General features: G+C 32.3%; 1 protein-coding gene across 1 annotated transcript; it reads right to left on the bottom strand.

The window, feature by feature from the left end:
- Positions 1 to 352: 352 nt before the first annotated feature.
- On the bottom strand, positions 353 to 9,950 carry LOC125656243 (uncharacterized). Its single transcript, XM_056143500.1, has 6 exons — positions 9,693 to 9,950; positions 8,326 to 8,440; positions 5,614 to 5,677; positions 5,312 to 5,462; positions 5,106 to 5,190; positions 353 to 4,983 (listed from the first exon to the last, which is right to left on the bottom strand). Exons 1-6 carry the CDS (start codon positions 9,718 to 9,720, stop codon positions 4,869 to 4,871), a joined length of 558 nt encoding a protein of 185 aa, XP_055999475.1. The 5' UTR covers positions 9,721 to 9,950; the 3' UTR covers positions 353 to 4,868.
- Between the last annotated feature and the right edge of the window lie 1,828 nt (positions 9,951 to 11,778).

The following is an 11,778-nucleotide window of genomic DNA, read 5'->3' as shown; positions in this document are numbered from 1 at the left end:
CATTATTCTTACATGGTTTTCTCCACATATGATTATAAATATAATATACACTTGAGATGCTGCTTCTTTGGGGTCCGTAATCATCCATATCGATGGTATATCGTCTAAGTCAAGCAACAAAACAAAATTCGTCATCAACCGGAAGTAATGAACGTGATACGATACACTAAGGGAGAAATATCTAATATTACAACCAACAAATACAAATTCTAATTAGAGAATGTGTGTGTAATTGAATGCATGTACGGCATTTGTGTTTAACAACGTTTAAGATAATATTCAAGACATTGCTTAAAGTTCTTCACATTTATGGATAATCTAAGTCCCAAACACTTTAGATAAACACCAGTACTTCCCCTACTTCAACTTTATTCTGTAATATGAGAAACACGCATTTAAGACTTATATCCATTATACTGGGACTTATTGAAATCTCCATCAGACCTTTATGTTTCGATGATTCACAGAACCACATTAAATACCAATGTTGACGTCACAGTGTCTTGTGACTAGTTACGATTCAGGAAGATTTTTAATCTATTCCATAGCTCCATTCTCTATCTCCTGTTTCTCTATATGTCGATTCTTTCATTCAAATGAACATGAAGCGTGAGGTTCATGAATGTAGTAATTCGGCATTGAAAAATTTCCCAAATTATATGCGGTTGAAAAAAAACGTACATTATCAATGAAATTCATGTCATCCACTTCACTCTAACTATGGTAGCTTGTTCGTGTTGTTCTCTATCTTATGCCGTCCGAAAATGAGACACAATTTACACATTCTTGAAATGGGGTAAAATATAAAAATTTAAACAGTCATCAAACACTGAACAATTTAAAAAAAAATCACCAAACACTGAACAATTTAAACAATCATCAAACACTGAACATTTTAAAAAATCATCAAACACGGGACAATTTAAACAATCGTCAAACACTGAAAATCTTAAACAGTCATCAAACTCTGAAAATCTTAAACAGTCATCAAACTCGGAAGAACTTAAACAAATGTGTATTAACACATTTAAACAGTCATCAAACACTGAACAATTCAAACAATCATCAAACACTGAAAATTTTAAACAGTCATCAAACACTGAATAATTAAAAAAAAAAGGGGGGGGGGCATTAACACATTTAAACAGTAATCAAACACTGAACAATTTTAACAATCATCAAACACTGAAAATTTTAAACGATCATCAAACAATGAACATCGTAAACAGTCATTACACACAGAACAGTTTAAACAGTCATCAAACACTCAACAATTTAAACAAAAGTGCATTAACACATATTACCAAAATAACCAGAAAACCCTCTCTTTATGAAACTCTTTTTATTACAAAACAATTTATACATATGTACTATTATCTTCATCAAATCCTAAAACGTTTATGTAGGAATAAAATGTACATGAAGTGTGATTATATCACTTTCATTCAAGCAAACACTTATAATCACCAATGATTGTCTGGGTCTCTGTGTGTATGTGTGCCTGAGTGTGTGTGTGCGCGGTGTGTATGAGAGAGAGAAAATCAGATACTTATATCAATAATTCAATTATGACATCACATTTTCGTGGATTTTGACCAAGCAAGTTTTTTTCTGGACCTGCCTTAACATACCCAAGTACTGAAAGCATTTCACAAAATCTACCATTTTCAACATCTTCTAATAAGTACCTAACCAGTTTCACTCAATGGTACTCTGCATACTTTGGCAATGGGGTTCATTTTTGTTCGAGTCTGTTCGACTAAAGCATCAGCTTTCCTTAAAATTTGGCATAGCGGAAAACGAGAATGTGATTTAACACTCTTATCTTCCAGAGATGAATTAAATAAAAATACTTTAGAAAACGTATTCGACAAAGTTGTTCGCTTATGCTTCATATTTAGATATTTTATTGAAAATAGATATCAACAGCAAACTAAAAACTCAACTTCATGACAAACGGGATGATTTCAGCATCTCCATCGTCAACTTCCCATATTTAGGTAGTAATATTCCATTATCACCTGTATTGGTGTTTTTTATCTCAACTGATTCGATACGCAAGATCTTGTTCTGCGTATGGTCATTTGATGGTGCAATTGCTTTGACAATCTCATCTAAAGTCAGCATTTCGCAAATTATATGGTCGTTATAACGATCTAGTTTGCCAATACAACCTATCATCTGGTTAAATATTGTCTAACGTGTTTCATGCCGACTGTTAGGCAGTTCTTTGTCTACTGATTTCGACTACAGATCATTCTGTTTACTTGATCAAGATATGGGGCTCACCGCGGATGCGACCGGTCGACAGGAGGTGCTTACTCCTTGATCCCACCTCTGGTATATCCAGGGGTTCGTGTTTTCCGACCTATATATTTTATATTGCTTATAGGAGTTGTGAGATTACTATTAGTTCATGTAAACTACCTTTATAGTCAAGTTTAAATCTGCCTCTGGGGAATATTTAGGGTTATGATGAAAATAATCAGCTCTTTTTAAAGGGACGTCGACAGGATTCTGGTGCCAAATATTCCGTAGATATTCAAATGTAAAAGGACACATGTCATGTTTTCAAAGTATACAAAATTACATGCATTTTGTCTTCTTTATGCTTATAGTAACTAATTCTAATAGTTCGTTCTCTGAAATTTTGCGATATTTAACCACAGTACTGACTTAAATCTAAGCCCCGATTTCAAACAAGTATATGTAATTAGGTAGGTAGTCACGTGGTACAGTGAAAGTATTGTGAGATATTATTAAAAACTCCGCTTTTAGGGGCCTAGTTTATTCACTATGGGCAACATTCAAATCGATGTTGAAAATTTTCCCGAGTTTTATGTGTTTCGCCACCAGTGCATACAAATAGCGATGTAAATACCCTAATATAGCGGGGAAAGCGAGTATGAAATTGGCAATATTTCGAGTGAATAATGTTTATATGGGTCGCTGTCTACAAACTGTTTGGTAATGTTATTTCTTTATACATCTGTAATTGGCCCTTTTTTCTAAAATAAACAGTGCAATCATTATTTATTTTTGGATTAGACAAATTATAATACTTTACATTGTTGACAACTAGGCCCTAGGCCAAGCTACTGTCAGGGGTGCATTTCGGAAAGAAAGAAAAAGAAAAACACAAATCAATAAAAATAATCACATTTAAAGTGGGAATCACGTTATTTTATTTTGATAAAGCAATCTTATTATTATTTTTGAATTGTGATCAGCACGTTGTTAGGAAGTCGGAGAACGACGTTATACTGACGCACTCTTGAAAGATTTTACGAGTTGAATGAGGATATAATTTTATAATTCAATTTAAAGTTGGGAAATGAAATATTCTATTACTTATCTAATTAAAAGTTCAATTATTTTGTATCATTAAGATTTTTGTAAATCTGATCTGCCAGTTGGTAGAAACTCACAAGTTACATTATATATATGTTGTTACAAGGTGAGGGTAAGTTGATCCGAGTGTGTATCGAATTTGAAGACCAAAACAGAATGTATGCTGTAGGCCTACCAGTGCTTATAGCTTCGATATATCCATTTTTTCGCAGTGTATCAGGGTCTCTGTCGAAGCTGTTTTTGAACAGGTGACTGGGTGTTTGTTTTTTAAGGTAAAGTTATTGCTCCAACAAAAAATTATCCACATCTTTCTTCACGTACCTTCCTTCGAAAAATTGAAAAATACTCAGTCTAAATCTTTTCTACCGACAACTAGTAAACCCGAGCACGGCACAAAACATATTAATGCATTATTATTTACAAGTCGTTAACGTGATAATTCTTTTTGTCAATTAAATCTAATCTGTTTATGGAATGGCTAATAGATGTTTAAAACCCGAGGGCGCATATGACGTCACACATAATGGCGCGTAAAATAGCGAAAGTAAATATGCATATCGCAAGATTTGAATTTCATCGCTTTCAAATTCGAAAACTACGCAAAATATTTCATTTAAAACATATTTAAAGTAGTTTTAAGCATGAAAAGAATTAATTTTGCTGAAAAAAATGAAAAAGTTTAGAAACATGCGTTGTGTCCTTTAAATAATAGTATTTGATTCGTGGTGAACAGCAACAAAACTAAATTACAAATATTTACACATGAACCCTATTAATGATTACATGTCTCGTGACACAACCAGTAGGGACAAAAGTCGACGGCTGCGGTGGAAAAATGTTTTCTTTTTAATTCTTTCTTTTGCATGTCGAAATGTTGAATGTGTTTGACATGCTATTGAAAAATATTGGTCTTCTCACCTCCGCACATTGTTTCCCGGTGATGAAAAGCGTACTGGCAAACATGATTTTGGGAAACCGGATCACATTTGTTTTAAAATGGTACATCTTATTTAAAATATTCTATTCCACTTATTCATAAGTGATCTTTATTTCTGTGAAAAAGAACTACGAATATCAATCGATCAAAAATCATGTCCATGTTTCTTTAAAATTGAATTCGAAATTTCAGTACAAAACTGTAGCATTCTTTATTCACTATATAACCTTACCAACTCATTGCCATCACTACATCAAACTGTAGACACCATATTAAATGTACCATCCAGTGTCACCACTACAGCATACTTTAAACAAGACAAAAGCTGTACCATCCCAGCGACACAATTGTAGCGCATACTTTAGACATCACGTTAATTGAACCATACCAGCAATTCAACGGAGTATAAAATATAGACCATAAACACAATATCATCCCCGTGACCATTGACATACTATCTACACGCACGTTGGGAATAAATTGCAAAATAATCGATTTTTATAATAAAAAGACAATAGGTTAAGATTTTGTTTGTCAATTTATATTTGTAATATGCATTCTTTATCTTGGGAAAAATATGTCAGAAATTACTCCTTGAAAGTGAAGAGAATGGTACTTGGTTGAGGTGATATCGCGTTGAAATAAAAATACTGCTGTGAAACACACTCTGTGTCCTTAAAACATCAAAACAAAACCTGAAATCAAAGTGAAATAATTTTAAAAACAGAATATTAGTTTGAAAAGAAGAGCCATTTCGATCTTTATAACTTCTTTCTGATACAAACATGCATATTGGCATTTTCACTAGGATACATACTTTGTTTGTCCACAGTGGTGATGGTAAAGTTTATGCATGTGGTTCCAAATAATCTTCAGCAGACTCATTCTTGGGAATATTTCCCCTGTATTTTGAAAGATTCATATATTCAAGAGTACGCCGAGTTTTCGTTTTCTTCTGTTTATTTCTTTCTGTGCCAACAAACACTTTTTCGTTTTCGTACGGCTCAGTGTTAAATCTCAAACCTTGTGATGGCGTAAGGTAATCAGAATATCGATGGCAGGGCACTGGATCAAGGTAATTTGAATCCGCATTCTTCGGCACTGGGTCCAGGTAATTATCATTCTCGTTCGCATAACTCGTACCTCGAAATGTTCGTCTGGGATTTGCGATTCTCTGAAGATTCAAATGATTATATTTGATTCAATGATTTAATGATAGTTTAATCCTTAACGGCAAAAATACTAAACAGAAAAGAAATGAATTTAATACTTCCAGTTTTGATTACCTGTCTTATTTTCTTAATATCATTTCTATATTCACTTACATTAACAGAGGAGTTCAAAATATTTCTATACGTGGATGAGTATGGTATAGGATGACTCTGAACACTACAAAGAAAGATAGGAAAAACCTGATGTCGTAAATAGTCATATTACAGCAGAAACATACGATTTTATTTTTATCATATAACTCTACAAAAGAAGAGATAAATATAGTAAATACTATGAATGAAGGTACAACGTAATTTCGCTCTCTTTCCATCTAGCAACTATAAAAATACAACGGTCTCAGGACCAATATTCAAGTATATAAATATCGTAAAGTAGGGACATGACAGTGCATTATCAAAATGCTTTTCGATGCCTTTAAAGCGTTTACAATTGTCAGCATGTGTCAGTCCTTTTAGTTTGTGAAATATCATTCATTTAATCAAGTTTTAGTAACTGTATACTGATTTCAAATACTGTTTTTCTTCTGGAGTTTATACCGTTCGTAATTGATTCTCTAAATCTACTTTATCGTCGTTATACACCAGTTGCAGTAAAATTGCACCACAATAATGTGTCCTATCAATGTTCGGAGCCAATTATAGAATTCCTCTACTTTTAATGTTAAAATGACATTTATCTAGTTTATCAAGACTAAAGATTCAATCTTCACACCTATTTGACCAATCGACGGTATATCAAAAATTCAATATTCATTCCACTTCACCAACAATTTATCTCAAAACAGAGGTCAATATGAAATTCTTCTGAGATTTACCTTTTGTCCCAAAACGTGTATTGTTTTTTAGAATTATGATTGGAAACTTTGTTGAAGGAAACCGTTTTCTACACAAATATTTTGACTATGGATTACTTCGTTTACCCGATCGAAACATAGGGCTCGCAGCAGATGTTACTGGTTGACAGGGGATGCTTACTCCTCCTATTTACCGGATACCACCTCATGTATATCCAGGGGGTCCGTTTGTGTCATGTTCTTGACTTTGTATTCTATATACGAGTTAAGAGATTATCTTCACCTTTTTCTTTTACTCATCGAGTGAAGATAACGAATAATAAACAATATCATCAATCCGATACAGAAAACAAAATTAAGAGCAGGGCAAACACGGGACGCTGGTCATAACAGAGGTGGGATCACATACCTAGGAGTAGTCAGCATCACTTGTTAACTGTTCACAACTGCTGGGAACTCTATATCATATATTTTGAACAGGTAAACTCAGTAATCATCAAATGAAATAAGTATTTAAAAAATTGTTAAAAATTGGAATGAAACACGTCAGACAGCACTCGACTCCGTATTAGCTGTAATTGCAAATACGTTCATTTTAACGACAATAGATTTTGCAAAATGCTGACTTTAAACGAAACAATTGAAATGGTTTCTGTATCATCAACTTATTTGTCAGTAGCTTGCCTCCATTTAAAACTTGACCATACACAAAACATGCTCTCACGTATCTCATCCATACCTTATGAAGATGATAATGGAATATCATTATAATTATATGAAACGTTGATCATTGAGAAGCAGAAGTCATCATGACTTTTTTTTTCATAAAGTTGCATCAGTTTCTCGTTTACATAATTACATGTTCAATGAAAAATTCAAATATCAAGACTCTCGTGTAGAACCATCTGACTGAATTATACCTCATTAGAATACAAAAGCAGGTCATATAACGATGAAGACCAATCTGTATGTCCATTGAAATTTCAATACTGTTGAAAGACCTGATCTCCAAAGACTACATAAAAGCTTTGCGGAAAAGCGTGGAAAATTTTTATTCTCCGGAGTTGTGATAAAATTCTCTGAGTTTTTTTTCTTTTCTTTTTTTTATTGATAAATTTTGCTCAAAACGAGAAACATTATTTCATTTCAAGGTAATTGACATCTGCTGATTTTAAAGTTTCAGCAATCGACAAGTGAACCACCCGGATTGTAATTTCGTATCATGCCAAATGGTCTGCTCTTCGTGACATAGGAACTTAAAACGTCCACATCAGAACTGATAAAAACAAATTATAATGCTATAATTCATTCTGATCGTATTGTGATATGCATCTATAGATAAACCGTCTCGTTTTTCCAAAAGAAGTAATTGATTATCCTTATAGAGTACTCCTCCGAGCGCTCATGAGAAATGAAAAATTCCAATTTATCTCAATAAAAATTTACATATCATTAAGGATTAGGACTTTGGTATCACTTGATGAAAGGTGAAGGTAACAAACATTGATATCAGTAAAAACCATACATGGTGTAAAATCTTAAGCAGTTTTCACAACAAATTAGTAGCAGAATGACACCTATTAATAACAAAACCAAGTTTATCTTTCAATCGCGTTCCTTTTTGTAATTTCCGGTCTCAGTTTCAGCTGATTTGACGGGTACTTCGTGATATATACGTTTACAATTTCTAATAATCTTTTTTTCGCTCAAACATGTATCTGATTTGTTTGAAATGTGTAGAAGGGTTGAAAAAATATTAAACCTAATCTGACATGGTCTCCATAATATATAGTTTTATGAAATGACATATTTTTAATACGATCAATAAACTCAGCATTTATTCAAACCACAAAATTCTGTTTTCATAATAGTCTAATTAATCATTTTAAAAATGTAAACATTATATGGCGTGTACCGTTTCAGGATTTTCAAATTATGTGAGAGCCCAATTCATTGTCTATAATGCAAAAACAATTTGAAAATTGTTGATGTAATCTATCTAAAAGCATACCTTTCGTATTCCCTCTCCTTCTGTTTGTGGTGCAAAAACTTCAGACCCACGGTCAGACTTATAACCATTCCGACGACAAAACTCGACAGACAAATAGTTCCAACGTGGTCTTTGTCTAAGTAATAATTTCACATGTAGAGCTTTTTCATATTTTATACCTCAAAATAATATATATCTTAATTATTTTCATAAATGAACATTGGTAGATTTTACACGTAAGTACCTCAACATATTACATCTTTAAAGTTTTAAAGCTGCCGAATTTGAATAATTAAACACAATAGGAATATATTTATAACATTAAACATTTCTTATCTATCTGTCTGTCTATCTATACATATATATATTATATATTTTCGTGATATATTTAACAAACACATAGATAAAAACAATAGTATTATGCTAATTTATTTATTATTTCATACTTCATTCATTTTCATGGAAAGTAAAGATAACGAACAGTGATCAATCTCGTAACTCCCACAAGTAATACAAAATAGAGATTTTGGGCAAACACGGACCCCTGGACACACCAGAGGTGGGATCAGGTGCCTAAGAAGAGTAAGCATCCCATGTCGACCGGTCGACCGTGCGTCCTATATCCTGATCAGGTAAATGGAGTTATCCGTAGTCAAAATCAGTGTGCCAAGAATTTATAAATTTATAAATTTCACGGATTCGTAAAACAGCCCTTAGTTTTGTTAATTTCACGGACATGCTACCGTTATGACTAGAAATTGTATTTCGTCGAGGAATTAATTTTATGAAGATACAGGAATAAAAAAAATCATAAAAGTTTGTGTTATTCATGGGGGAGGGGTGATATGAAATAAAATCATAATCACGTTTTAATGAAAATTAGTGATTACGTGAAATAGCAAAATTAATGAAATCAGAGTACTATGTATAGTACTATGCTAATTTATTATTCATTATTTCATACTTAATTCATTTTCATAATCTATAAATTTCACGGATTCGTAAAACAGCACTTAAATTCGTTAATTTCATGGAAATACTACAGTTATGACTACAAAATGTGTTTCGTTGAGGCATTAATTTCATGAAGATACAGGAATGAAAAAAAAAATAAAAGTTTGTGTTATTTATGGGGAAGGGGTAATATGATTATAAAGTCTTTATCACGTTTGTAATATGAAAATTAGTGATCACATGAAATATAGAAATTAATTAGATCCGATGCAATTTCTTCGATGGAATTGTGATATTTCACAAAAATAAAACTTTCTTATTATTTGATATAGAAGTGGAAAACATCTATCTTCATACCTCTGCATCTTCATTGTCATTTATATCAGTATTTTATTTTTAGAATATCTAAAGTATGTTATGAAATTTAACATTACCTGTAAAGAAAGTGCATTTGTGATCCATTGATAATATTTCCACGGCGTAACGTGCATACGAAAAGTTCAATGCAATCAAAATGAAGCTTAAACTGTACGCACGAAGAGTCGATAGAGAAGTAGATGAACTTTTTATGTATGCACAGATGGTTGATTATGTAATTCGAAACAAACGATATGTCATAATCAAAATCTGCACGTCCATCACATTTTTGATAAATATTGCGTATCTAACGTAATCTATTTCTTTCCTCGTTTGTTATTGTGAAGCGTACTTTGATCCATCCTATGTAATGCAAGAAGAGGAAGCGATTATCAATATATTATACCTTATAATATCATTGCTCTTTAACTCCACCTGTTCATACATATCAATGCTTAGAAGGTACATGTAACCTAACAACTGAAATATCACCTTAAGCTTTGCATTTATGCTATTCATTTCAATTATCAAAAGTGCTCTTTTTAGCAAGCGTACCAAGAATATCTCCTATGCTGATATATAATTATCAATACAGCATTTATCTTTATTTGTATGTGAAAAAATTTAAATCCTGTGCATACAATTTAAGACTATCAAATGATTTTAGTAGGAAACTTTTTTTCAGTAGTGTTGTTATTTAACTTTTCATTTATTACGTTTTGAAAATTAAACGCATTTTACCTTAATTTGCGTTCAATGTCAGGAAGTAATCTAAATATGAAGAGCAAAGATGAGGCATATAAACCTGTTTTCGGGATTTGTGTTGGTATCGCCTTTAATATTTTCTGCAAAACTATGTAATAATCATGTTGAAATGGCAGAGGTAAATTTATTTCAAGCAGATTCCTGGAAATGATGGAATATGCAGGAGGCAGGGTTTTGTTTTTAGGAAAAAAAGGCAAATTTTTTCCTGTTTTGATATGTTTTTAAAACAAAACCTGACAAAATAGAATATATTTCTAAAGCATCAATGTGAGACATTGCTATGAGGCATAATCCCTTCTTCCTGTTAAGGTTTTTTTAAAAATACTGTTTCTCTTCCCCCATTAATTGTCCAATATAGATTCAAACACGGAAACGAACACTTTAATCTAGTTTACATGTAAGAGTATGCGCTGAACTGTTCTTCCTTGATTGAAATAGATCTAATTCCTGTTCGTTATTTTCACCTTTCATAGACTCAAACAAGAAAAGGAAAATCTCACGAAAGTCATTAGAATATGAAAGAATAAGGTAAAATCATTCCATTCCATCGTGAAGTTAGAATAAAGAGAAACCTTAAAGGATCCAGTATTTACCAAAGCCTATATTTAATAATCACAAAAATATTGAAATATTTGCGAAATGCTGACTATAAAAGAAACGATTTCAACACCTGTAACATCAAATTGTTTGTCATTAGGATGACTTAGTTTACAAATTGATCATACGCAGAACAAGATCAGAAAAAGAATCAAGTCAGAAATATAAACGCCTTATGCAGGTGATAATGTAATCTTGCTACATAATTATGGGAAGTTGACAATGGAAAAGTTTGAATAATCCCGTTTGTCATTAAGCTCAGTTGCTAGTTTGCTGTTAATATTTATCTTCAATAAACTCTTGAACAGCGAAGCAGATTTAGGGGGGTTGTGTGGTGTATTTCGAATTTACAGGAACATATCTATATCGAATCGACATATGAATGAAAATCATTATTGATGATAGATAAGATGTCGTCAATATATCTAAATGTTGAGTTCAAGGCCATATATAGAGATTTTTGCTTCTCATGTAGAAGCTTTAGAATAAACTCTGTTCTATAAGAATATAAAAAACAAGTCAGCAACATTTGTGCCCATGGGCATTCCAACAGACTGTGGAAAAACCTCTCACCAAAGACTTCAAAGCTACATCAACATGTTTAATTAACGTCAATAAGGAATTCTAGCATATTTTTTATTTCAACTTTAGAGTACCTGTGCATTGCATCAAAGTGGTGTTTAACGAAATATTTTTGGATGACTGATCACTCGATATGACTGTTTCTGTTCTTTTTCCCTTTTTTTTGAAGAAGTAACTTTCTATCAAAAAGTCTAGTCGTTAACTCATTTCGAGTAATGG

This window comes from Ostrea edulis, chromosome 7 (genome assembly GCF_947568905.1).
Source record: "Ostrea edulis chromosome 7, xbOstEdul1.1, whole genome shotgun sequence".
Classification (NCBI taxonomy): Eukaryota; Metazoa; Mollusca; class Bivalvia; order Ostreida; family Ostreidae; genus Ostrea; species Ostrea edulis.
This window is presented reverse-complemented; position numbering and strand designations above follow the sequence as displayed.

Coding starts and splice junctions, on each gene's coding strand:
- LOC125656243 (XM_056143500.1), bottom strand. CDS start 9,720: ATGGATCACAAATGCACTTTCTTTACAG. Junction 5,463..5,613: donor TTTTGAACTCCTCTGTTAAT/GTAAGTGAATAT, acceptor TTGAATCTTCAG/AGAATCGCAAATCCCAGACG. Junction 4,984..5,105: donor CACCACTGTGGACAAACAAA/GTATGTATCCTA, acceptor CTTTGATTTCAG/GTTTTGTTTTGATGTTTTAA.